The sequence below is a fragment of the Eimeria maxima genome, genomic scaffold (genome assembly GCF_000499605.1).
Source record: "Eimeria maxima Weybridge genomic scaffold, Emw_scaff455, whole genome shotgun sequence".
Taxonomy (NCBI): Eukaryota; Apicomplexa; class Conoidasida; order Eucoccidiorida; family Eimeriidae; genus Eimeria; species Eimeria maxima.
Window position 1 is genome coordinate 1 of NW_013566517.1, and position 26,759 is coordinate 26,759.

At 51.6% G+C, this 26,759-nt stretch overlaps 4 protein-coding genes across 4 annotated transcripts; 1 reads left to right on the forward strand and 3 right to left on the reverse strand.

Moving 5' to 3' along the window:
* Nucleotides 1–112: 112 nt before the first annotated feature.
* On the reverse strand, nt 113–1,372 carry EMWEY_00033780 (calmodulin, putative; the record flags this gene model as incomplete). Its single annotated transcript, XM_013481891.1, has 3 exons — nt 113–378; nt 529–633; nt 1,294–1,372. The coding sequence occupies 3 exons, from the start codon at nt 1,370–1,372 to the stop codon at nt 113–115; spliced, it is 450 nt and encodes a 149-aa protein (XP_013337345.1).
* A 7,160-nt stretch (nt 1,373–8,532) lies between these two features.
* EMWEY_00033790 (hypothetical protein) lies at nt 8,533–10,716 on the reverse strand (the record flags this gene model as incomplete). Its single annotated transcript, XM_013481892.1, has 4 exons — nt 8,533–8,862; nt 9,180–9,302; nt 9,646–10,042; nt 10,175–10,716. The coding sequence occupies 4 exons, from the start codon at nt 10,714–10,716 to the stop codon at nt 8,533–8,535; spliced, it is 1,392 nt and encodes a 463-aa protein (XP_013337346.1).
* A 707-nt stretch (nt 10,717–11,423) lies between these two features.
* On the reverse strand, nt 11,424–12,503 carry EMWEY_00033800 (hypothetical protein, conserved; the record flags this gene model as incomplete). Its single annotated transcript, XM_013481893.1, has 1 exon — nt 11,424–12,503. The coding sequence occupies one exon, from the start codon at nt 12,501–12,503 to the stop codon at nt 11,424–11,426; it is 1,080 nt and encodes a 359-aa protein (XP_013337347.1).
* Nucleotides 12,504–16,474: 3,971 nt separating this feature from the next.
* On the forward strand, nt 16,475–22,118 carry EMWEY_00033810 (ankyrin repeat-containing protein, putative; the record flags this gene model as incomplete). Its single annotated transcript, XM_013481894.1, has 6 exons — nt 16,475–17,996; nt 18,293–18,382; nt 18,849–19,042; nt 19,233–19,388; nt 20,021–20,117; nt 20,341–22,118. The coding sequence occupies 6 exons, from the start codon at nt 16,475–16,477 to the stop codon at nt 22,116–22,118; spliced, it is 3,837 nt and encodes a 1,278-aa protein (XP_013337348.1).
* Between the last annotated feature and the right edge of the window lie 4,641 nt (nt 22,119–26,759).

Genomic DNA, 26,759 nt, shown 5'->3' on the forward strand with positions numbered 1-26,759 from the left:
TATAATATATATAATATTAGCTCTTTACAAAACCTTGGCTTACGGCGGTTCGGGGCACCGCGGCGGGCACCCTGCGTCCTGTAATACACTCCATACAACTGGCGACGCGGCTCTACTTCGCTAGCATCATCCCCACGAACTCTTCGTAATTTATCTGCCCATCTCCATCTATATCGGCCTCTCGAATCATCTCGTCGACCTCCTCGTCGGTTAATTTCTCTCCCAGATTGGTCATGACATGACGCAGCTCAGCAGCGGAAATAAGGCCATTGCCGTCTCTGTCGAAGACCTTAAACGCCTCAATCAACTCCTCCTCCGAATCTGTATCCTTCATCTTGCGAGCCATTAGCGTTAGGAACTCAGGGAAGTCAATCGTGCCTGTACAAGCACTCCCAGAACCGAAACTGACTTCCAACATCGGTGTGTAGCAGTTCACAATCAGGGAAGAGAGGTAGCGGCCGATGTGGATACTAACAACAACCTCACAAAGTGAAGGATCGGCTAAATATGACGGCGGGCTGTTCTTACCGTTACCATCTGCGTCGACTTCGTTAATCATGTCCTGTAATTCGGCTTCCGTCGGGTTCTGACCCAAGGACCTCATCACAGTCCCAAGCTCCTTGGTTGTGATTGCTGTAGACCGAACAGTCGCACACAAACCATCAAGAACACCACACCACGGGGTGAAATGAATGAAGAAATGCGAATATGGGATGCTCGTGTGCAATCCCGTGTGATGATATGAACGTAACCGAACATCTTAGCTTCCCCATCAGCGGGAGCTCCACTTTGGGGTCATCCTGTAACTGTGTGGAAAACTGATACAATGGATGATTCGAAATGTACGCAAAAGACATTGTTAAGCTATACTCATAGGGTAGATGCACGCCACAATCACAAGGATATCCAGCTACATGCAAGTTCGTCGACGGCAACATCCCTACTCCCCCATTCGTGCAGCGACGCATACGCCGCTAGTGTCTATTATGCTTCTCCCCCCACAAAGAACAAAAATACGACACAGCAGAAGGAAAAGAGTGCAAAACGGAGTCTGCATATTCGGAGCACAACTCAAGCTGGCCGTTGAGGCCGCTGGGTGTTCGGCCCCAAGGGCCCCATGGAAGTAACAGAAAGGGGAGAAAAGCATTTAAAGCAACCAGGCAGTCCAATGTGATTCAATAAAATAGAGTCGAGCCTTTCCATCGCGTCCACTGAAGCAAGACGAGTCAAGAACAGCAGCAGCGTCAACAGCTCGGGCCCCTCCAGGGAATGACCCCCATTACTGAAGCTCACTTCCGTCTCCATCTTTGTCAAAGAGACTAAATGCCTCCTTGAACTCTGCAATTTGCTCCTCGGTGAGCTGATCCGCCATCTCGACTTCTGTTGGTACTTGAGGTGTTTGAACTACAGGGCTGGGGTTGAGGGGAAACAGCTCAGATTTTCTGAGGCAGTCGGCGGATACCCAAGCTCCTCAAGAGAAGCCCCGCCTACGATATTTCAAGGATCTAAACTCAGTAATCAAATATCCAACGCAAAGATGCGAGAAATTTACAACAGGACGCCGCAGCACGTGTGCACACAGCCACTGTGCCGGGGGGAAGCCCAAGAAGCACGGCAGCGCAGTTCCGCTCAGCCTCCCCAAGCCCCCCAGGAAAGGCACAATGTGCTTGTTTTCGAAATTTTTTCTTAAGATGTTGGCATATGCGATGCAATGACTCACCTTCTCCACCATCCACTCTCACAAAGGCCAGCAGCAGCGGTGTAGTGCGCCTAGCCCTGCTAGACACTTATACGTGAGTCTCTGCGACCGGCTAACTAGAGTAAACTTCTAAATGACTTGCCCGGGGTCCCCGTATTCATTATCGAAAAGATTTGCTACCAGCTGTGTATAACCGGCAGTCCTGTTCAGTAGCAGGAAAGAGAGAGCTGCTGCCACTCACCTATATCGCTGCGTGCACAGAGGTGCTGCCAGCTGCTGCAGAGTGTCTGCCACTCAGAGGGCTTCGCTGATGAGCCCGTAGGGTCTAGCCACCATGAGAGCCCCGTCGTCTTTACTCGTTACATCACCTCATCTCACAGATAAATCCCACTATATCACCTATTTTATTGCATTTACAATTTAGGCATGTTTTAGTCGCTTTGTCCTGCTTCGTAAGGCTGTTTGCGGGCGTCTTCCTGCCTGGCAAAGGCCCTTTCTTCTTTCGTTGAAGCTTCCGTCTCTGTCGCGCGAGCACTTTGTTTGCCGTTCGCCCCCAACTGTTTCTGAGGTTGCTTTATTGAGTGTGGTACTTTTGCCATGTCTCGTCCTTGAGTTACGCCGTGTTTCCCAGGTCTGGTGCTTTTTGGCAGCAGCTGCTGCATTGCGGTGATGCCGACAAGGGCAGCCTCTGTACACACACTGCTGGGCGCCTTTGTGTGACTGTTTGTCTTCGACTTTTTCATATGCATCATACGTATGCATGCAAGTGAGCGAGCTGCCCAGCATCCGCGGGTCTGTACACAGCAGTGTAGGCAGTGTAGGTAGAGCCTGAGGTGGTATCCCATGGCTGTTGCGAGCTAAAAAGGAATCAGAATACCTAATATGAGACTTATGACCAACTGAACCCCCTTCTTAGTCTCCAGGCTTGCTGGGCGCAGCGGCCCGTGCGCCTGGATCTGGGGGAGAAGCGGCGCGCCATAAATTGCTCACACCTTGCTGCAACAAATGATACAAGACATCCTTGCGTTCAAGAACAGACAAGCCTTACTGAGTGAATGCATGTACGCTATTGACCGTTGCGGAGAAGGTTTACTGCTAGAGGAGGGTGATGGCCCATCTTGAGAACACCAGGGAGACTATGCTACATATAGCGAGACCCCGATCTTAGGACCTTTGTGAACTGCAACAGAGCCAAAACACTTACGCTGAGTTTCCAAGAGCAGCTGGTTCTCCGTCCCGCCGGGGACTGGCAAAGCAGAAGGCCTTCGGCCGGTGGAACGTGGTGACCTGTGAGTTGCACTGTTTGCTGCGCTTTCTGCTGCATGAGAACTCCACAGTTTGAGACATAGGCTCTTTGGCGCCCTTATTAACGCCGTGGAGGAAACACATATTGCGCCCTAAGGGGCCAGCATGCATGCATGTAGCAGTACACAACAGCGGGATCAGTTGCATTGTACTGTCACTGTTGAGCCCCGTAATTTTAGCCGCTTCACTCTAGTTAGTTGGAACAGCTGGCTATATCGGAAAAGCGGCACAACGTACAAAATACTCCGTTCCCAGCAGCATGCAGCCCGTTGCGTCTCCTGCGTGCTGGCTTCGAGGCACGGGTAGGCATGCCTCTCCTGAGATCATTACGCGTACGAAGTTGTTGGGGCATAATGATATGCCTTACGGGAGATTGCACTGTGCAAACAACAGGCTACTCCGTCCAACTTGGAGGTTATCCACGAGGATGTTGGCACGCGTAGCGCCGATTTCCCCGTTGCATTTCCTCATCTCGTACGGGTTTTGACAGTCACGACATCAATTCATTCTAACGCACGGCGCACTTCTTACGGCACAATCTGTCACCTGCGCAGTTGTCCACCCACACATTCAACAGCAACTCCTGTTTCCAGGGTCTAACTGCAGCAGTACCAACCCAAGACCCCGGATACCATTGTTACAACGGTCAACTACGAAAACTCCTGCATGCCATTATCTACGCTTGAGGCCTTATCCCGGGAAAGGCTCTTCTCGGCTGCAGCTGAAGCTTCTGGAAATTCAGTTGTCACATGCTAAAAGAAACATAAAGTAAAGAGCAGTCAGTGTGCTTGATATACTCCATGATGCTTGGCAGTATCTTCACTGGCCGGCCAGCAGCATTCTATTCGTTTCAAAGGTATCGATTCAGCACACCTCCAACACCAGGAGTCCCGCATTTTCAATTAAGAAGTAATGGTGAGGCGTTAATCCACTTGTTCTCGAGGCTGTTGATATGCCCATATACAGGAAACGGCAAGGCCGGGTAAACAGATAAGCCATGAGGCATACTATAGCACTATCCATTTCTCTAGCAGGGAGTTAGTTTGGCAAACTTTTCATCTGTAGGCAGTGAAAACCCGAGCATGCAACGTTACTTAAGTTCAAATTTCACGTTCACGAGCCCCATATTGACACCGTCTCTATGGTGGATTTCCGTCAAAACACGCCCATTAGTTCGAACTAAAAACACATGATAATTTGTTTTTCCTTGTGCGATGAGAATCGCGCAGCTTACTTACTACTTTGTAACTTGCAAACAGCACTCTAGCTTTCCGATGCAATGAAAATAGGCCAGATGCACCCACAATATCATTGAAGAGGCAAAAGAAAGGGAATTTCTACAGGGAAACGCCCATCAGACTGAGCAGGGATATTTCTAAGGTCCAACATTTTCACTAAAGCTCTACATTGCATTGTAGAACGCCACTCTTACTTCCCAGCCTGAGAGAACAATAACATTCAACCTCATTTGGGGTATACAACTTGTGAATCTGTGGCTCCTGTTGTAAGGCAAACCCAAAAATGCAAGATCGAAGACTTCCGTTACAGTGGTGATGCCCTGCTTGTGAACTTAGCGTTTCCAACTCTCCACGCAACTTATTCAAGCTATTTTCATCTAAGTCCCAGAACGGATGCTTCGCAGCAAAGTGCTACGCCAACTTCCTGCAAAGGAACTCAACCACTCCATCCAGTGTGCAAGGTATAGTGCAAATGATCCAAAATTGATCCCACAATGAAGCGAACTCCCACTTACGCATGCATGAATTTTCCCGAAAATGTACGCAAAGTATTTCTTTGAGTGGTACATCTTCATTCTAAAGCTTGACGGTACGCACCGTGAGCAGATGCACTTCCTTGCTTAGCGTAGACTGACCGGTGCAACGCTACCGTGGGGCCTGTTATTGGTGCTTGTTTCAGTGACACGTGCATAATATTGCAGCAACTCGTTGTTTTTATCGTCATTTGTTCACCTTTACCACTGGGTCGATCGATTTTTTCCATTGACTCCGTCTGGTTCTCAAGGCCTTGGAGCGACTTCGTAGAAAGGCTTCTTCTTTTGCATCCGTTGGAGTTCCCCTCTACTCTCGCTCATTCTAAGAGTGTCGATAATTTTTTTATAACGATCCCACACCTCCTCTAGCTGAGCAGGCCAAAGGCTCGTCCGTGCGTCTCGGTGTGGCATGTCTTGCTCGACTGTTCTGTGCCGCATTCACAGAAAGCGGCTGGATTCCTGCACCTACTTCGTTTGTGCGTCGCAGTTTCCTCCATTTGTAATACTCTTGCTATCTGTGGGCCATAATTCCTTCGGCTTTGCCTTTTGAACTCTTCGGTTTCAACCCGTGGCCGTCTCACTGTTGATCTAGGCAGAGACGATAGCTACTTCGGAGTGACAACGAGAAAATTGTATGCAGACGTGCCGTGAGTGTATCCGGCTGAGCATGTGCTGATATACAGGCCCTTGGACAGCACACGCACCACAAGATGGAGCAAACGGGAGAAGGAAAATGCAAAGACTCGACGGAGTACGGCAAGCTTGCAATGCAAATGTGCATATAGAATCCGACATAATTTTTTCTTTAAACACACTCCCCAACCCTTCCGCCCTTTATCTTCGCTCGCAAGACTCGAAATTTTGCAAGCCTAGCTGTCGCTGGAGCGCTTTTGTACATTGTTTTCTGCTGCACCATTTGTTGTAGCGTTCGGATCTACACTATGTATCTAAATTTTAAGGAATTTGAACGCGTACCCATGCGTTTTTCTTCTGCTGCTCGTTTAGGTTGTATGGATTGTCAGTCTGTGTTACTGTGTCAGGTCGGAGTTTGCGCCACAGCCTTCCACGGCAGTTGCTGTTTCCTTCAACGAGCCGCATCGTCAACGGGTTGAAGATACTGCGGCATACAACAGTCTTCCGCCTCCAGATTCATTGAAAAATGTTCGTCCGGGCTGTTGGAGGGAGGGCTTCTGTAGCCAGCTCCGCGCCGAGGTGTCAAAGATATTTCACCTGCAGATGGACTGTGGCTTGTATGGCAGCGACTGGCGGTTGGTGTATGGGGGAAGTTCCTTGGTTAGTTTCGGCCCATGTACGCTACTACTGCTGCGCGGGGTTGTCTCCATAGGCCATCTGGTGGCACTAATTTTCGCCAATTGTTTTAGGGAATTGCTTTTCTTCACAACCTGGACAAATCTGATGGCTTCCGCGGGTTTCTTCCTGTCCACAATCATTAGCATAGCTGCAGTCCGATCCATCAGCCGTCAGGAGCGCCTGGCTGAGGGACCTCGTGGCTCCTACCCCTGCGCGTATGCGGCGCCTCGTGCTTGCATTGTATCTCTTATTAACAGCGCGGATGTGGGGTACAGACAACTGATGAAGGAGGCAGCAGAGCGCGGGTGCCACAAGTCAATTTCTGAGAATTTAAGCCTGAGGAGATGCTGTGACTTCCGGCGGCCTTTCAGCGGCAGTCCTCGTCAGCCCGCGTTGGAGGCGTTGCTGTGCTTGCATGACATCGCCGTTGGTCTAGCACTCCCAATGGTTACCGTAATGTTTTTGGTATACTGGACGATGCTATTTCCGGCGGCGACGCCTAAAAAGCTGTTGGCTACGGTGTACCTGCACCTGTGTTGCCCCGTACTGACATGGGTTTTGGCCCTTCTCGCCCGAGTCCCATACCGCCTTTCTGTCCTTCCAATATCCATTGTACTGGGTGCATTTTATGCACTCGTTGTTGCCACTGCACAGTCCTTCGGCTTTGGGTTCGTCTACTGGTTTTTGGACTTCCATACACGCCCAGCTCTTGCCTGCGGTATTGTGGCCGGCCTCACGTTGGTGTTGAACCCAGCGGCGGGGTGTCTAGCCTTCCTGGCACTGTACCGCAACCACTGCGCCGTCATCCCTGCGCATCACTGAGGGTCGGAACAGGCGTCAGACCTCCACTAATTAGGCCCCCGGGCGTTGGTGTGCCTATTTTATGAATGGAGAGCCTTTGTTTTATCATTTGGCGTCAGTGCACCTTATGGGACCGGACTTGTTCTGTTGCTGCCTTCGTCAAATTGGTCCTTTTGTTTACAGGAGGGTGCCAAAAGGCGCATGTCAGCCCCACTGCGTTTACATCCCTCGCTTGGCTGTTCGGAGTGCTTGCGGGGTGCTGGCCATTGCTTGGAGAAGGGCGTGACGGGACGAATAAAAAGGCTTTGCCGGCATAGTCCTGTTCCGCGAGTACAGGACTGGTGCGTGGAAAGAGCTCTCCCCTTCGCTTCAGTCCTAGGCGGCTTCGTCGGAGGGGGCTTACCAGATTCCCCTGCGCATTCAGTTTGAACCGTTGTCATGGGGCGGCGGCCTTGACGTTCTGTTAACCACTGCAGAACTTGCCTCCGTTCTTGCGTGCGTAGAGTGCGAATTGCAAAGGGCGAGACAATGATTGCAAGTCCTGCTCTACCAAAGCAGGTACGCTTGCCCGCCGCTTGTGCTGCTACGGCAAGTTCGGCAGTTCTTTCTGGATGGGATGTTTTTACCACATGACCGCTGTCACTGCAGTTTCACAAACCGCCGGGTGCATTATTGGGCTCCGGCATCGCCCGTCTTTTACGTCGTCCAGCTGTTTCGTGACACTCTGCGCCTAGACCACCGAAAAGCGGATATAGCAGCATACTCGTAGCAGCAGCAAAGACTGCGTGCACAGCCAAATTGATAAGAGGCAGGCGCAGGGGTAGACGAGACGAGCCGGGGCGAACAGGCAACAGAATGTTGATGTTCAAACCAGGCACACACACGCACTCATGGGCACGAAGAGAATGAAGCACAGCCGAACGAAGAGACCCAGAGGCACCTATTATGCCTTATACTGCGCCCTAAAAATCTCTCAGTGTGCAAAAACGACTGCCTTCACGGGTAACAGTAACGCCGCATCACATGGCTGGCTGCGCTAGGCATGGATAGCTTATCTTAACCGAACTGTTTCTAGACCAGCTGCACAACTCGACTGGAACGGCGTAGAAGCGCTGTCACTTGAACGGTATCCAGTGCGCTACGTGTGGGCAAAACCCCGCACGCGGAAGCTGTCCTGCGTTTGCAATTCCACCCAAAGCTGTGGGTGTCTACGCCTGGGACAAGGCCATGAAATAAACACGGGCTTCGCTCAACTGCGTCTAAGATAGACTGCTACACTGCTCACCGGGGACTCGCTGCAACCTAGGGCCTCGCTGCATCGTGGTCAATGATCAGCCACCCAAGCAGACACCAAACCTAGCATATACTGAAACAGCAACACGGCGGCGATACTGAAACCTGTGTAGACGCTACTCATGGTTAAACCTATCGCGAAATATTTGGGGACTAAACTCTCGGTAAGATGTTCGTCACCAGAAAGCTTCAGCTAGAGGTGATATATTCGTTTATCGCAAGCGCGTCTGACGCGGCAGACTCGCAAACTCAAAGCAGAGGCAGTTGTCGAGCCGCTGCTCTACGCAGAGACACTGAAAATGCGCGTTGCTGGCGCTGGCTGCTGTTAGCCGTTGCAGTCAGGTTGCTGCTGCTAGCTGGCTGTCACAATTTGACGGAGCTCAGCAGCTAGCCTCGCCTCTTGGTCCTTTGGGACAAGACAACTCTGCCAGTTGACTTTGTCCGTCTCTCCTAACAACTCCGCCATAACTTCCCTTCCGAAGTTCATGGGAATCTTCCCGCTATCTCTTCCAGACTGTACGTGTATGTACCTCTCAATTGTTTGGCCTCGTGCAGTGCAGACGCCCGGTAACTCCAAATAGAAATACCCCAAGTCCGGGTCCCTTGCCAACTCAGACAGCGCAGTTATATCCGAAGAGCTGGGAAGTTTTTGCAGCGAAAGGCCGGCCCGCCGCGCCCGCTTCTACAGACAGACGCAGAAAAGGAAGGACACTCAACAGTGGTATGCATGCCCACCAAGTGTAGTGCCAGTATCCCACCGAATTCTAGGGAGTATAATTGCTACAAACTCTGTCATTCAAATATGAACCTTGGAAGGTTGACAGTTGCATATCTGCCCCCGGGTCGCAATAAACTCAACGTTTCCTACAGGCCCTTTGCATTCTAGCCGCTGCGGCGATTCTAGCCGCTGCGGCGTCCACGGGCAGAAAACGGAATTCAAAATTGCAAGTGATGTTGTAAGCGTAGGGGAATGCAGAACAATCTCATTACTTCACTTACCTCGAACAATTCCCCCGATCGCAGGGACTGATAACGGTCGCAGGGAATGGCCTGCAGCTGGCAGTGCATCGCCTTGGTGGTCTTCATTGGAACATACCGCTCGTACACGACCAAGTCCAGGTTCTGCACGCATTCACACCCTACATCCTTAGCACAAACATGTATCGTTTGGTGCGGCATGCCACAATGGGCGTCCGCACAGTGGGAATCCACCGGGATATTCCTTCTCAACAACACGTCTCCTACTATACGGGAACACTAGCTCTCAAGAAAGCATCTGCTGGGCACTATTGCCACGCTCGTGCATAAAAACGTGGGAACATATGTTTAACCAAAATATGTGCCTTCCAATACGAAGGGGTGGAGAACATAAGCTGAACCAGCAGCGACCGTTGGAAGGGATTTCGCAACTATTTCAACTCCTAGCGCAAACTAAATGTCAGGATGTGACGAGACACGCCCTCACTTGTTTGTGGAAGGCTTTGCGAGCGGCTGCAACTAGTTCAGCTGCCTCTCTGCGAGTTTCTGAGTCAGCATAGGCTAGAGACGGCAAATGAGCAATAGGGATAAAAAGCATGTGGAAAGAGGTGAGTCCCCCCTTGGGTACTGCAGTGTACAGACGTTCCGCAATGTCTACAATCATATGTTTTTCAACCTGAGGATTCGCCAGGCAAAACCAGCAGTCTGCATGCGGCTCTGTGGCGATCACATCGCTGCACTTCACCCGCTTCTCTCCAGCAGGTCTATCGAAGGGAATCTTGTCGTAATACAAGCGAAACCGAAGAGGGCGGCCTCCTCCTTCCAGCTGCCCAGACGCTTCCGTTGCTTTAGCGGCGCACTTGGGGTCGACGTACACCACAAATCTGCGCACACCGGCAACACAAACGAACACAAATTCGCCTACATGGCCACAGGACCGGCTTCACACTACTCCACGACCTCACCCAGATGCAGCAACACCAGCAGCAGCGAGAAGCATAGTCTGTTTCCCTTACGCTTTCCCTGTTCCTCTTGTTGGATCAGCCTTATCCTTCGGCATGAACACGAATTTCACGGCTCCAAATTGTTCCATGGCAGCCTTCAGAGGGCCCTCGTCTGTGACTGCATAGGGCAGGTTCTCAACAAGCACTACACCCGTTTCTCGAGGTCGCTTGAAAGGCCGCTGTGGCCCCTGGAAGCCGGCAACAGGTGATGGAGACAGCTGCATGGGGGTTGTTGAAGGTTCCTCTGTAGGTGGAGCATGGAGCGGCAATAACCCCTGCCGGCTAGCACACACGAATGGGTTGGGGCTGTTACACTCGAGGGGAACATAGAACAGCGCAGCACGGGCTTCCTCAGCTGCGTCTTTTGCAGCTGCAGAGCAACCGGGCTCCTCTTGCTTCGTCTCCCCTTGTGTTTTCAGATGACCCTCCAGCTGATGCTGCTCATTCTGCTGCACCTGCTTCAGCATGTGTGTGATGGGCCGCAGCTGGAGAGCATGGAATGCCTTTACATTGGGACCTTTTTCTCCCACCACCCCCAAGGAGATTAGACGCATTGAATATCCTGCAGCGTACGGACCATATGCACCAGGAAGGAGACCAACAGCTCTCACAATCTACAGCAGCTTTCAGAAGCAGGAGGATATGCAAGATAAATGACTGCTTCAGCCCAACCTGCCAAGGACCTTCTCCCAATCGGCCCCTGGAGTGTGTGAGGAAATCCAAAGGGCCACAACTAAAGCTCATGTGTCTGTTGCAGCAAAAGCACAGGCAAAAGCAGTGGCATAAGCTTCGCTCATATGTTTAGTTACTGCAGCCTGCGCACAAGGGCCTCACCAAAGTGTCTTCCTCTAAAGTGGGGCCTCTGCCAGAAGAGCCCTATGCCGCTGCAGACGATATGACGAGGCTCGAGGAAGTCCGCGAGACAGCTGGACTTTCTACAGCTGCAGCAACAAAGCACTGCAGCAGCAACATGCCTGTGAAGGCCAGAAAAACAACAACAACAGCATCAACGGCACTGGCCGGTGCACAACACAAAAAGCAGACGACTGTCGCTATACAGGAACAGCCCGATGGCTGTAGCTAGGGCCAGCAGCAGCCGCATCAGCACCATTCTTTCTAATAAAACCAGCAAAGACACATGCAGGGTGCAAGATTAACAACACGCCTCGTGGGGCCCAGCACGGAGGGAGATGAAAACATGGACCAATTATGCTAGTGGTCTCGACACCCACTCTACAGAGGACGTAGGGGGAACAACTTACTAACGGCCTTCAAATTCTGTCGAGGATGCCTCAACTTTACCATCCACCAGCCCTCCTTTTTCTCTGTTCGCACCAGGAGACTCGTCCTGTTGCTGCTGCTGTTGCCGTTTCTGCTGTTGGGTTGCAAAGGCCGGCACCACTCCGGGGGGAAGCCCGTCGAACATACCTAAAGGGGGCCTTGTCGTTAGCAAGATGTCAGTGCTGCCCCTGAAAGCCGAAAAGCCGCCCCACCCATTTTCGAGGCTCAAGGCAAACGTAGCAACTCTATCGTCGGCCCCATTCTGCTCCTTCTGCTGCGGATCCTCTTGCTGTTGTTGCTGGTGGCTGGGCGCATTTGACATGCTGCAGGCAAGCTCTGGAGGCCCTTGCCCCCCGTAAAAGGCAATGTTCAGGCCGTGCAGTTCCGCTACCCCCGCCCCCGCTAGCACCCAAACATTGTCCAACAACTGCAGTGGAGTGTAGGTACAATCCCGTGTTCCTGATACAACACTGCAAGACTGGTGGGGATTGTCTGAATCCGCTCCACTTTTTTCTTCCCCCGGAGACGTATCTCCATTCGGTTCAGCTTTAACATCTGCAGAGAGGCCTTCTGAAGGTGTAGCATCTATAGTAGCAGCATCTGCAGAGGCATCCTCTGTCTTTACCTTGTGATGCCTCTCCGTGGTGCTGCTAGGGGGAGCTGCCGCCGGAGGGTGGCCCTCCTTTGGGCGCTGTGTCTGCAAACGCTGAACACATCGGCTTGCAGCTTCATCCAGGATGTACAGAGGGATGGGCAGAGAACGGGAGCACCCCTTTAGCTCCTCAAAGGCAACTGCGAATTGATCAGAGAGAGCATTACAGACAGCTTCCCCGAGGGCCTTTTGAGGTGCATCCTGCGGACTCGGATGCCCCTCAGGAGGGTTCTCCTCAGGTGAAAAGCTGCTGCATTCAGGGGATCCGCCTGGCTCCTCCGGAGCAGCAAAGAAAGATCCTGTGCAAATTGCCAGGTCAAAAGGGCCCTTTTTCTGCAGCTGGTGAAGCAGGCGGTGCAGCTCACTGACTCGACCGCGTACTTCACCACAAAGGAGCACGCGTGCCATTCCTTATGTCAACTGTAAGTCCCACGGTAAACATGCATCCAGACAATCGGTTTAAAGACAGCGCGCAGGAGCACAAATCGTGGATGGATACGCGGCGTCGAAGCTCCACCAAAGTTTTCGTCTTCCTAGCGAACCTCATGAAAAAATAAAAAACAACCAAATTTTCATATACCAACTAACGAGTTTTCTGACTTAAGACCAACCACAGAATGCTCGTGCATGCGGCCGCGGGGCTGACTGGTGACTTGCATGCAGCTTCCCTCATGCATTACCGCCTCTACTTCATAAATGCAATGTGCTTAACCCTAACCCAGGGACAAAAGTCTAGCAAAGAAAACACAGAGTAAGTGGAAGAAAAGAAGCCTGAGGAAGATTACAGGGAAAGCAACTAGAGGCTAAATATACAGGAGGGGAAATATTTACCACTGGTTCTTATCGTTTAGGTATTCGTTCAAAACTATTAAACATTGCTCAACTGGCCAACCAGTGGGCAGAATATCAGCAGCGCTAAGGATTGAACGCTGCACCGCATGCACATCTTCGTAGCCTCAAGGCACAATATGACTATGCTGTGACCTACCTCCGCGATTCGCTCACAATTGCCCTCTCCATGTCAATAATGACAATTAGCAACATACACATCGACAGCTCCTCAAATTTTCACCGTAGGGGAGAGAGGGAGAAAGAGACAGCAAAACACCCAACATGCCAACATGCAATTGCACAATAGGAACACAAACTAGCCCTCCTGCGTGTATGTACAAACATTGTAGGCAATTTTTGGGGGGTTCTGCCCGTGTACCGTTCGTCTAATAGAACCGGTTAAGAATGTAGGTTTAAGGCTGTTGAGCGCTGGCAAGTATGCCTTGCGAGAGAGCATGGATTCTTACCCGGTACTAATAGAGGGATGCAAGCAACAAAAAGCGGTCATCAGTCGTCATCAGTCTTCATGCATACTGATGATGGTTTTTCTGAACGAGCTGTGAGTGTTATTGGTACTGGCAGACGTCGTAGGGTGTCCATCCCAGATGAACAGATGTACGCAGGGTTCAAAGAAGCTCGCCGAAGTTAAAGAGGGGAGACGAGATCACAATAAGGGAATAATTTGGGCACAAGGGCATATAGAATGCAAATTATTCCTGGTATATTCATGGGTTATGAAGCGGGAACGATGCCCAAATAACCGGACAAGCGCCAAACTTGTGCTGCACTGTTCATGCCGTTGCCTTCACTGGTTGCCGGTGGAGCGAGGATTCCCTATAGATATTCATGAGGAATAGGTTCTCTCAAAGGTTCCCCAGAAATCAGTTTAGTTTCCCCTTTCTTTGGTCATTTGACGTAATTTTCTGACTTTCTTTGGCCCCTACAACGTTGAATACTGCTGCTTAACAAGTGTGTACGCTATCAATGTGCTCCAGTCACACTATCGTGGATGTTACATCATAAACTCGTGCCAAACGGCGCTAACAAACTCCTGATCCTTGGAAGGGATTGTCTTTTCCTTGCCCACTCCATTCGGTGTAATGGGGCTAGATGAGGGGATGAAGTGCGCAAACTGGCTTAGCCTGTCCACTACAGAGTGGGTGCTATCGTAGCCTTGACTGACGGCAAGCCCACTCTGAAGTCTCTGAGGCATCCACCCAAATCTTTTTGGGAACTGGAAGGATATTCAAGTGTCTGGGTTTGAGAGTGTACCGTGGCCTTTGCTTCTGAACTTGTGAGCAGATAAGAACATATTTCTCCGCAGAGGGAAACATCGAAAGCCAAAAAATATCCTGGCTAGTCTCGCCACTGTTGTATTGACTCAAACGTGGCCTCCTAAAGCATGATCATGCACTTTGAGCAAACTCAGCACAAAGGGAAGCTGGAATATACAATAGGCGAAGTCCATGGTGCATCAGGTACCACGAGAGTTCCCTGCAGACGCTGAAATGCTGCAGGGTGGGAGGGGCGGGCCTCGGCGGCGTTGATGATGGCGTTGATATGCCTTACCATGAAGTAGAACGGCGTAAACCGGCAAAGCCACCGAACAATTCTTCCATTGTCGTAGTCTCCAAAACTCTTCTCGAGTTGTGTCGGGGGTTGGTGATCTCCTTGAACAGGCCTACATAGCGGTAATGCCGAAACCTTTTTACTCCCCACTAGACCGTGACGAGATCCTTTTCCTGTACTGCAACTCTCTCTGCGTGAAGTGTGAATAGCAGGCGATAATGTGATGCTCCTTCAAATTCATAATGTGCTGAGAGAGAAGCAACAACCCAATTTCTACGAAACTAGCACGAGTTGTTAAGAAAAAAGCCTATTGAAGTAAGGGGACTCGAGTACTGAAGCCATTAGGTTTCTGATGGTGCTTCTGGCAGTTGTGTCAACATTCTCTGTCCAAATGAGTTACGTATCCTCTTAACGAATCGCTGCCGTCGAGGATGCTTCGACCAATAGACTGGAACGTTGCGCCTTCTCACCGTAACTTCAAATATCAGATGCACTGCGTAACCTGTGTTGAGTAGCACTAACAACTTTTACCCATTATCACGAACTCGGATAAGCACAGAGTTAGCTCAGAGGGGACCTGCGGGTTCGGTTGACTCCAATGCACTGCAAGTTGGATCACCAGGCCCCAGACGTGTCTTTGTTCTGAGGTGTGTAGTGAGCTGCAACAGAGCCAAGACAATTTATGATCAGAATTCCTTCAATGCAACTGACGCCCTTCACCAGTCTCCAGGCGTCCTGGGCTCAGCGGCTCAAGCGCTTGGCGCTGCGGGGTAGGAGGTGGCCTGCCACGAGTTGCAACGTACCATGCTGCAACTAACGGTGCCGGTTAACCCCCAAAGAAGCACAAACTAGGCTTCTTGCCTGTATGTACCGACACTGTAGACAGTTGCTGATAAGTTTTTCCTGCTTACCATTTGTCTACTAGGGCCGGGTAAAGGTTCTTGTGCCCACTTCAGACAGACTTGCAAACACCGCACAGCCTATGTTTCAGCCAGTCTCTGCGCAAGTAAAAATTCGGGTACCAGCTTCAGGCGGACCCCGCTACATGATGGCAAGCATGAAGATGTACACAATTCTCAAACACTTCATTGACCCTTAGCGGCCGGCCTGCATACAAGTAGAAATGTGTTCATTGCCCACCTACCAACTCCAGACAGAGCATGCTTCGAACACCATCTTGCCTGCCACTGTGCGATTTAGAAACAATGACATCCATTCTGTTTCGTGGTTGTCCCTCAGCTGTGAAATACAAGAACTTGTGTGAAAAATAGATGCTAAAAATGCACTTCTAATTTGTTCTTTTGTTTGAACACCGCTCTGTTTGTTGTGAGAAGGTGTAGCAGGAAATCAGGCATAGGATTGTAGCGGGGCTCTGTGCCTTCTGTGGGCGTGAGCTCCCTGCGGTGTCTGCCTGGTTGTGGTGTTCACAGGCGTGCATACGCCGAAATTTCTCTATTTAAGGGTAATTGAATGCAGAAAAATATAAGCTTCTTATTTAAAGACAGTGTGGAGCAAGAAAAACTGGCTGTCCGCCTGTTGCAACCGGTGGGGGGGTGCTGTGCCACCTGCATATGGCGGAAAGCGTCTGCTGTGGCCTACGGCAGGGAGCGGGTGCAAGACAAGCCTTGTTTGATGCATGCGCTGATGAAATCACCTTTGAATTTGTTGTTTTCCTTTTCAAGGATTGACACAAGGCGTAATAGCCCACAGTTCATTGGGGAGGCGGCTCCCGCTTTCTCTCTTCTCCGCGCATCAACCTACCCGTAAAGCTCAACAGTGCCTGTAGCCTCTCGAGCTGCGCCTCCTGCTGCTCCCCAGCCCAGGCCTTGGCCCAAGCATGTCTGCTGCCGTCTACCTTCGCTGTTTCTACGTCTAAGACCGCTTTCCTTGCGGCGCAGTCGCTGTACTCCTCCCCAACCAACCTCGTCTAACCCACCCATTCACTGTCACTCCACACATACACCGTGGGGAAACCGACCATGTCACCTCAACATCTCAAGCCCTCCCTCCCACCGGGAGCGCCTGGAGGTCGCTGGCATAGTGGCCGCCATGGAGGGGGCCTCAAACACCAGGTGTGGAAGCCCCAAACACCGAAACAGCCCAAACAGGAGCAGCAGCAGCAACAGCAGCAGAAGCAGACTGAAGAGTGTACTGATGCAGCAGCAGCAGCACAAACTCCCCAACACCCACCGGAAGCAGTTTCTGTAGGCGAGCTCGACTTCGGACCTCCTGCAGATCTGTGCCTGAAGGAGGGCTCCTTCCCCCCTCAGTTGTTGCAGCAGACAGCTGCTGTATCCGGCACTGCTACTGCTGCAGCTGCAACACCGAATCTTCCGCAGCCTCAGCAGCAACCAAGCTTTTGCTTGCCTCCCCCTGCCGCAGATGGGCGCAGCCCCAGCAGCCCTCGGCGGAAACAACGTGAAGAGAGTACAGATAGCGTGTGGCCTCCGCCGTCCAAAGCAACTGAAACCGCCAAGAAGCTAAACGGCCGGGGCTTTCTTCATCAGCAGCGGCAGCAGCAGACGGCGAAAGAAGCACCGGAGAGCGACGCCTCTTTCGGCTGCGATGCAACGCGATCTGTCAACAGTCCTCCTGCATGTAGGGCCCCCCCATCTTCTCCTGCCTCAGCTGCTCCTGTAGACGTGGAGGCAGGAGCAGGGCATTCTTCGAACACATCAGCAGCTGAACCCGCCGAAACAGAAGCAGCAGCGGCAGGCATCCGCGCTCCCCCCGGACTAAGCGGCCCCGACGTGCAGACCGCGTTGATTCGAGCGTCTTTCGTAGGCCGCACAGACGTCGTGAAGTTGTGCCTTGAACGAGGTGCTTCTCCTGCTGCAACAGACGACAAAGGGCGCACCCCACTGCACTATGCTGCGGCAACTGGACTGGCGCATGCGGTGTCGCTCATGCTGCAGTACGCCGCTAAGGCCGAGGAAACACAGCAGCAGAAGGGAGGCCTTGCTGCATTTGTTGATATGCCGGACAAAAAGAGATGGACTCCGCTACTAATTGCCGTCTCGAAGGAACACGAGCCCTGCGTTCGCCTCCTTCTGGACGCAGGCGCAAATCCCCAACACCTCCTGTGCCACCGCTGCGCCCCCTGCAGAGGCAGCGGCGTCAGTGCTGCAGCAAAAAGCACCTCCGAAGCTGCAGCAGCAACGGCAGCAACTGGTGTGCCAACAGAAACAGCAGCAGAAGCAACTCAGCGCTTTGTATCAGCAGACTGTCAAGAAGAAACGACCCGCTTACTGGTCACTAACAGCACCTCCAATGATAGCAGTGCCAGCCGCAGCAACAGCAGCAAAGCCAGCAGCAGCAACAGCAGCAGTGCAAGCAGCAGCAGCAGTGCCAGCAGTAGCAGCAGTGCCAGCAGCAGTAGCAGTGCCAGCAGCAGCAGCAGCGAAGGGTCCTCTCTCCAGACGTGGAGCGCAGCAATCCATTTTGCTGCTATCAAGGGCAACATTCCCATATCCGAGTTGCTGTTGCAGCACGGCAGCACAGGTATTTCACTTTCGTGGCTCTGCTGTTTGCCCTTTTGCTTCCCTGTTTTCCTGTCTGCTGCTTTCTTGCTTTTCTTATGCTGCCATTCCCTTGCCCGCTCCTACTCCACTGCACGAGGCCGCACCTTCGGGGTGTTGCCAGTGTCTGGGCAACGGCTAGCCACGGCTAGCTGGAGCTAGCTGCAACTGGAGTGCGCACCGGCAGCCATTTGTTGTATTCGGCAGAGTCGTTTGTGGATTTGCTTGATTATTTGCTGATTTGTTCATTAATATCCTTGTTTCCCCGTTCATTTGCAGTTAACGACTTGGACTCCGACTCAAGGCCCCCACTGCATTATGCGGCGTGTCGTGATAAGCCGGAATATGTGCGGTGGCTTCTCCAACGAGGTAGGAGAGAATGGTGTCTTTGCCTTTGCCTTCGTTTGTGTTCATCTTCGTTCGTACTTGGCGTGGCCTTTATTTTTGTCTTTATTTTCGTTTGTATGTGCCCGCCTTTATTTTTCTTTCCTCTCGTAGCTTGCCTCTCAGCTTTTCGTGCTTTTCTTCTGCCTCTGTCTCTCGGTTTTTTTGCTTGCACGCCTGTCCTCCTCCTCTTCCTTGTGTCCGTCTTTGTGTTCTGCCGTTTGTTGTGTATATGATAGAATTCCTCTGCATTACTGTCTGTTCTCCGTCTGTTTGCTATTGCGTCAACTCAATGTGTATGTGTGCTGCACCGTGGCACGTGCATGTATATTATATACACAATACGTATATGTTGTAACGTACAATGCATAGTATATACTGCATATACATTATGTATCGTATGTTGTTCTATTACTTCCTTTGGTACTTTCGTGCGTTTTGCCTGGCTCAGGAGCTCTTCCTGACTTGCTAGACATAAACAAAAGAGGGGCGTTTCATGCAGCAGCAACCCGAGGCAACTTGCAGGTGGTGCAGCTGCTGCTGGAAGCAACCCCACCCACGGCGCTGCTGCGGCTGCTGCTGCAGCAAGACGTTTGGGGCTTCACAGCAGAGGCCCTTGCCAGACTTCACGGCCATCGTCCTATGGTGCGCAGCGTCGTCTCTCTCTGTTCCTTTCCCTGTCTCCCTTGCTGCTCCTTCTTCGGTCTCTGCCTTTTTTGCTGTTCTTGTGATGCCTTTTTCCTGTGCCTTCTGATGCTTCTTCTGTCTCCCCCTCCTCTGCTTTCATTCTCTTGCTTTTTCGTGCACTGCTTCTGCACTGCTGTTGCTGCTGCAGCACTTGCTGCTGAAGTCGTACAGAGAAGCCATGGAGTCTCAAGTGGGCCTGGGGGATGCTGCTACTGCAGCAACCTGCTGCCCCGTGGGGGCCCAAGGCCTATCGGACAGCGCCGTCTCCGCTACTATCGTTGAAGTCTTGGCCACAGGCCTTCAAGTACGTTGCTGCTGCTTCTGCTGGTGCTGCTGCTTTTTCTGTGCCTCATCCTGCCATCATCTTCCCCGTATATTTCTGTTTCTTTCCCCTCGCTCGGTCCTGTCTCCCGTGTCTGTCGTATTTTTGCTTATCTCCGATGTATCTTGCCCAGCCTAGCCGTCTGCTTGCCCCTCATTCCCTGCCTGCTGCCTCCATGTCTACCACCTCTTTGCTACAGCTATAGTTGCTGCTGCAGCAGTTCCATCCCCTTCACTCTAAGGGGTTCTTTGCACTATCTGTCTGTCGCTGAATCGAGCGTCTGCCATTGCTCGCCATTTGCTCTCCAAGCCCTAAAGCATCAACCGTCTGTGTGCTTTGCTTCTCTAGCTGCCAAACGATGAGGCAGCACTGTTGCTTACATCCTATACTCTGAATCCTGAAATGTGGCCGTAGGCCCTAAATGCTAAACCCTGCGTAGGGTAGTCAGTGTACGCCATTCTCTATCGTGCGACTGTTATTTGCCATTTCGTCATTGCGAGCCTTTCGTCTTCGTCTTGTGTTCCACATGCATATTGTCTTGCCTTCTGCGCGCATACTCTTCTTTTCCTTTATTTACGTTTTTTTCAAACTTACGTTTTCAATTCTATTTTCAGGAACTCAAGAAGGCCAAATTGCTGCGCGCCGTGCAGCGCCTCGGAACTCTGCCCTGCCTGAAGGCATATCAACACACGCTGGTGATTCAAGCCTTAGGTAACCCAGGCAGTTCCCTCTACTCTTGCAAGCTACAACAAAACAGCGTAGTGCTGCTGCTGCTTGGGGTGCCGCTGCAGTATGTGTTTCTGGCGGTGGTGGTAGTGCTGCTGAAGGTGTTGTTGCATTTTGTCCGCCTTTGCGTGCTGATGAAGGTGCGCATACGCACTGGTGTTTTCCCTTAATGATTTCATTGCTTTTGTTTCCTTAATACTCGCTTCAGGTGGCATGACAGTGGCCGACGGGAGCCGGCGAAAGACAGCGGGTGGCGTCTTCTTCACGGTTTTGGGTGAATATGCAAAAGAAGGACACATTTCGAAAGAAGACCTAGCCTTTGTCAATGCTGTAGGTTCCCACACCGCTGTCCTTTTACCTCGCGCCGCTCTTGTGCACCAGGCAGCAATAGCAACTATAGCAGTACCTCCCCTTGCGTCTGAACCGTGCCTGCTGACTTCTGTGCTTCAGAGGTGTACGTACACCCCAGACTGCTTGCGCTGTGATGCTCCACAGGAGGACTACGAAACCCACAAGGCAATGAGGCGCAGACCCAGACCCACTGTGGAAGCTCCTATCAGGCCAGCCCTTGCTGCTGCTCCTGCTGCTGCTCCCGTTGGAACTGACGCGGCGGTCTCGAGAACAACGCTGCAAGCAAAACAGCAGCAACACTCGCAGAGGCAGAGGCAGCAGCAAAACGGACAGCAGCAACAGCAGCAACAGCAACAGAGGCCAACTAAGGGTCAGAAGCAGCCGCAACAACGTGGTCCTACAGAACGCCAGCAGCAGCAGGAGCAGCAACAGCAACCACAGCAGCAGCCACAAAAGCAGCAGCAGCAGGAGCAGCAACAGCAACCACAGCAGCAGCCACAAAAGCAGCAGCAGCATAAGCAACAGCAACAGCAGCAACAGAGGCAGCAGCAACAGAAGCAGCCGCAGCAGCAGCCACAGAGGCAGCAACAGCAGCAACAACAACTGAAGCAACAACAGCAGCAGCAACAGAAGCAACAACAGCAGCAGCAACAGCAACAGCAGCAACAACAGCAGCAGCAGCAGCCGCAACAGCAGGCCCGCCTGAAACAGCAACAGCAACATCAACAACGCAAGCAGCAGCAGCAGCAGAGGCAATTGAAAAACGAGGCATGTGCCTCATCATCTCCTCCTGCGGTCACCCGCGCTCTCCCTGTAGCTTCGAGCAGAGGCACTCAGGGTTCTGTCCAATCTCCCGCTACCAGCAACAGCAACAGCAGCAGCACGGCATCAACCCCACCTGGTTCTGCGGGCCCTCAACAGCAACCGTTCGCCTACCCTCTGTTCCCCATGAACGCTTATTGGCCCATGGGGCTTCCGGGGCCGCTATCGCCACCCACAAACATGAGCAAAGCCAATGGCAACTCGTGGAATCCAGTTGTTGCTGCTGCTCAGCAGCAGCTCGCAGCTGCCGTGGCTGCCTCCTCCGCTATGAACTTCTCAACACCGTCGCTCACCATGCAGCAGGCAGTTGCTGCTGTTGCGCAGCAGCAACAGCTGCAACAGGCTGCGTTTGCTGCTGCAGCATTCCCTGCAGGGTTCAAGCAGCAACAGCAGCGGCGCCATGCTTCATCCGCACCTACACATCCCAGGAGGCAACAGACGCACAAAAGTGCAGGAGCTGTAGCAGTGGCAGCATCAGAAGACGCCGAAGAGCCCCAACAGCTTGCCAAGGGCACCAGAAGGGGCAAAGGGGACCACTATGCCCAGCAGCAGCAGCCGACATCAGCACAAACGGACACGCAAATGCTGCTGGAGAAAATACGTCAGCAGCAGCTTCAACTACAGCAGCAACAGCAACAGCTGGAACAGCTGCAGCAGCAACAGGTTGAACAGCGGCAGCTGCAGCAACAACAGTTCCAACAGCAGCAGTTTCAGTTGCGGAACACATTCGCAAGTGGCGCGGGACCGCAGCAGCGCGACCGGCTTGGGGGTGGCCCTAAGGGGACTCGGTGCTTTAGGGGCCCCCGTCGCTAGCAGCAGTTATTGGTGAATATATATTTTAGGCGTCTTCTCTGCTTTTCAGAGATGCAGTACATTGCTTGTCGCTTGTTTCCCTCTCTCACTTGAGTCCTGAGGGGCAGGCATTCCGCCAGTTGTCGTTCATACCCACAGCTGCTGCTGTTGCTGCTGCCGCAGCAGCAGCAACAGCGTGCGGGGGGGCAGCAGCACCCTTCGCGCGAAACGAAGGGGGTTGCGGCTGCTAAACGAGATGCTGCAAAGTCAGTGGGTTCTGGGGGCTGCTTGCGCTAAAAGGTGTAGTAGGTACTGGGCTTCTGCTGTGCTGCCTTGTACTCGAAGAGGGCCCCCATATTATAGGAGCCTCTCGGGGGCCGCCAGCACCATTTCGAGGCGAGATTCGTGCCGCAGCAGATACAGCAGAAGCTCCAGCAATAGCTACAGCAGCGAATGGCGCTGGAGAGGAACCGTTGAAGGGTACTGCAAAACGGAGGCAAGAGTTGCCTGTCTGTTGCTTGCAGTGCATCGTTTATAGTAGTTTTGCAGCTGGAAAAACCCGTTTGGTTTAGAGATATTTATGGTGTTGTTTGCTTGGCTTAAAAGGAATAACCTAAAGACTGAGCCCCCTTCAAGAGGACCTCAAAAGAGACCGTCAGCTCTCCCGCGCTCTCCGCCCTCACCACTGCCGAGGCCACAGGCAAACAGAGACGCCAGGCAGTTGTTTGTTCCCAAACAAGTTCATTATTATCTTTAATACTAGTCCTATCCTCGCCAACTACGTCAACATATTGTGAAATATTGTTTACTTGCAACTTGATATTTACAGATACACAGGCAGCAAGCTACAAAGTCCATGACCAGCCAGAGAGAGAGAGGCACAAGAGCATTCGCAACTAAGCTTATTTCTAGGGATTATAATTGTGCATGCACTCTGCATACATAAGGTGAGACTGTCTAGACTGCATGCAGCTAGTTGCACAGAACTGCAGCTGTTTGGGACTGACTGTGTTCCCCGATGGCTACGTCGAGGTAACCGTGAGCCAGTAGTGTGCATCTGTACCTAGCTGTGGGTATGTGTAGCTAGCTGTGGACATCTGTAGCTAGCTGTGGGCGTCCATAGCTAGCCGTGCCTTGGGTTATAGGGTAGGTCTCCGCTGGAACTGAGACAGTTCAGCAGCGGCCGTCGTGCTGATATGGCATTGGGCAACAAAGCACAGCTAAAGAGTGTCTAAGCGACAGGGAAATGCTGCTGCGAGAATAGAAGGGAGACAGACGAAGCACTAGAGGGAGTAGCAACAGCAGGGGCAGCAGCACCTTCTCTGCCTTCCGCTTTGGCAGGGGTTTCGAGATCGATGAATTCTGCCCTTTGGGCTTTCAACCAGGCGACGAAACGGACGGTAGTGGAAGACTCAACGATGGAGTAAACAGCAAGACGCTTCTGGTGTCTGCACTCACGAAGCAAGCAGCAGCAAACTGTCTCATTTAGAGCTAGCCTTGGGTCTTGTAGCGAATTGTGGCTGGGTGTGAGTTTCCGTAGCTAGCTACGGGTGCCTGTAGCAAACTGTGGGTACCCATTTCCACCTAGGTGAATTTCTGTACCTATCGGTGGGTTTCTGTAGCTAGCTCTACGTGCACCCGCTGCTACTGCTGCTGCTACGGCTGCTGCTGCTGCATTGCCAGCTGTTCACCTCACCGCCCCGGCTGCACAGGGACCGCTGCGTGGGCGTAGCCTGCAACGATCTGGCGGCCCAGCCTGCAACGAAAACGGAAAAGACAATCACCTAAGTGGTTGTCTGAGGGGAAACAACGTCTTTGAAAGAGAATTAGAGCAGACACAAGCTGCTCAAAAGGCAAGCACAGGGATACATACAGACACAAAGCCAAAGAAAAGCGGGGAGATGCGCCGATCACCGAGTCGCCTTCTGCAATATCTGTACACCTCCCCTCCCTCACATTCATATAAACAGATGAAGGGACAGAAACAATGAAGTAGAAGGGTGGATGTAAGGTGTATAGTGCAAGTACAAATAAGCAGTAGTGACATGCCAATCTCTTCCGTATATGCAAAATGCCATCCGAGGCCAACCGTAAGGCGAAGTTCCCTGCGCCGCAGGTCGAACACAAAACACCTGTGAGCTTTGGACTTAGGTTGTTGGGGCTCTTCTACAGCCTTAGATTCAGCAGCATTGAAGCCTTGCTACTCGCGCTACTCTGTCGCCTGTTTTGGTTGCTACGGTTGTTGCTGGTGCTGCTACTGTGGATTTGTTTGTTTTTCTGTGCGGGGGGCCCCTTTGCAGCACATGGTACACCAGGTTTATCACTGTAGCTAGCTGCGTTAGTGTTGATGCGTCCTTTTCTGGCTTCAGCAGTTGCACCTTAAATGCAGCGTGGAAGGGAAAGTTGAAGGCAACTTCTGTTCCGCCAGTGGCGCAGTGTGCCTCCTGTGATATGCCTCCCGCCAAGCCCTGTGAGGAGAGAGAGAAGGAAAAACACTTGCCGCAGTTGACTCACAGCTAGCTATCCAGCTAGCTGCGTAGGTAGCCAGCAACCCACCTGGTGGGATACTGGCTATCTACGCAGGGTCGTATGGCAGGATGACTAGCTGTTTGGCTGGCACAGGGCTTGTCGGCTGGCTAGCATCTGCTGAAGCAACTGCGGCGCACCCATGTGTGCCTCCAGTCGCTGCCTACGACCATAGCGTAGCGACAGATGACGCTTCTTCGGTTGCCCCAAAGGTGGACGGTGTCTATGGAGCCGCTAACAACGAGCAGCAAATGATTCTCTGAATAGGTCAACACAGATTCTAATTAAGGACTGCTGTAGGAGACGCTTGGTACTGGGGGTCCGCTCTTGTTCTGTTTGCTTCAGGCAGCAGTTCAGAGGTCGTCCAGGGAAGGTTAGACGTTCAACCGTCTCGGTGCTACGCTGGACTACAGCTGACGATATACTTATCTTCTAAAACCACGAAAATGTAGCTGTATATGTTAAAAGCCATCAGTCGGCATGTATATTTTGCCTCAGTACAGATACTTGGACATATTGGCACAAGCAAACAAAGCATACCGGGGAAGGCGACTGGAGGTTCAGGTGACGCGCTGTGAGCTTCAGCGTGCTCCTGAAGTTGCAGCAACAGCTGCTGCTGCTGCAGCGGCTGCTCCTCTTGCTGTGACTTCTGCTGCTGTAACATCTCAGCTGAGGGTCACTTTAGACACTGCTTCCGATGTAGCAGGAACCCCCCTTAGAGCATCAGGAGCTGCCTTTTTGTGCATTCCCTCAATCGTGCTGCAGGCCGCCTGTGCTAGCCATGCCTAGTCACTTTTTCCAGGAAGGCAATGGTGGCTGGTGTTTACAGTATACAGCTTAAGGCTTAGTGCTTTTAGTGATCGTTTCGCTCCCTTTTTGTTGGTTCTATGGACAATGCCTTTTGCCGTCGAACAGCAGGAGTTCACCAGGGAGCACTGCGCCCAACCTTTTCGCGTTTTCTTTGGTGAAAGGCGACACAAGTCAAATTAACAAGCTTGGCTTTACGTATTTACAAAACTGATTATATCTGTTTGATGCTCGGAGCTCCGTTTGCTAAGGGAAAGGGGGGAGGGGGGACGGCGACGGGAGTTGACCGTGCTGCCCGTCAGCGTACTTTGAGGCGTTTTCGGTTTAAAAAGACGAAGGGAAAAAATGACATTAGCCTCAGAAAAAGCAAAAAGTGTGTTTGTCATTCTTGAGAAGATGCATGCAGCTATGGCTCCCCCGCGGAAACCCATGGCACAAGAGGTTGAATGAGTCGTGACCATCGGCCGCCAGTGCTACAATTGCCGGTTTCCCTGCCCCTACTGTTCTTCTTCATGTACTGAATTTGTTCTGCTGCAGTGCATTTAGACTTGATTTGTGCAGACAGACGGGAAAATTTGTGCGGCACTTACCGTGTAGGTGACCCTGCACAGACCTCGGCGCTTGACTCCCTTTGCGCTACTCCCCTTGCGTAAAGTTTGGCAGACAGTACAGCATAATACTACTGCGGTTCTAGCAAATAAAACGTAATAGTATTGATGCTGTCGTTTTGTTTTCTGTTCCCCAGTGAATCCGCTTAAGTGCAGGAGATTGTGTGCTTTTTGTCCGGCTGTTTCGTTAATACACCATAAACAAATATCTAATGAAATAAACGTGGTAAGCATGAGTAAATTAAATTGGACATTTGCAAGAAAAAACATTCAGCCTCTGTTTACTGCGTTATAATCACATAACAAAGACATCTACCTCTATCACTATTAGCAGCTAACCCCATCATCTTAGCGCCTTGTGTGCATAGAGGCAAATGCATCAATATGCTTCAATTAACGTATTAAAGAATAATAATAATAATAAAGGATTTGTTCCTACAGTTTATGTACTTCATTCTATACCCCAGAGGATCCCACCTCTGTACCGTTCCTATGGCATTTAAGCGGCAGCAACAGTCTGCACTGTTTGTCTGCTCTTTGTGTTCTGTTTATCTGTTTATTTTTTTCTTTTCTTCTTCTTTTATTTTTAATCCCTAGCCTTTAATCCATAGTCTCTAAGAAACGGACACCTGTTCATGTCTATGTGGAGGCAAAGCTTTTTTATTGATGGTAGCTGCCTCAACAATTCATATATATATATATATATATATATATATATATA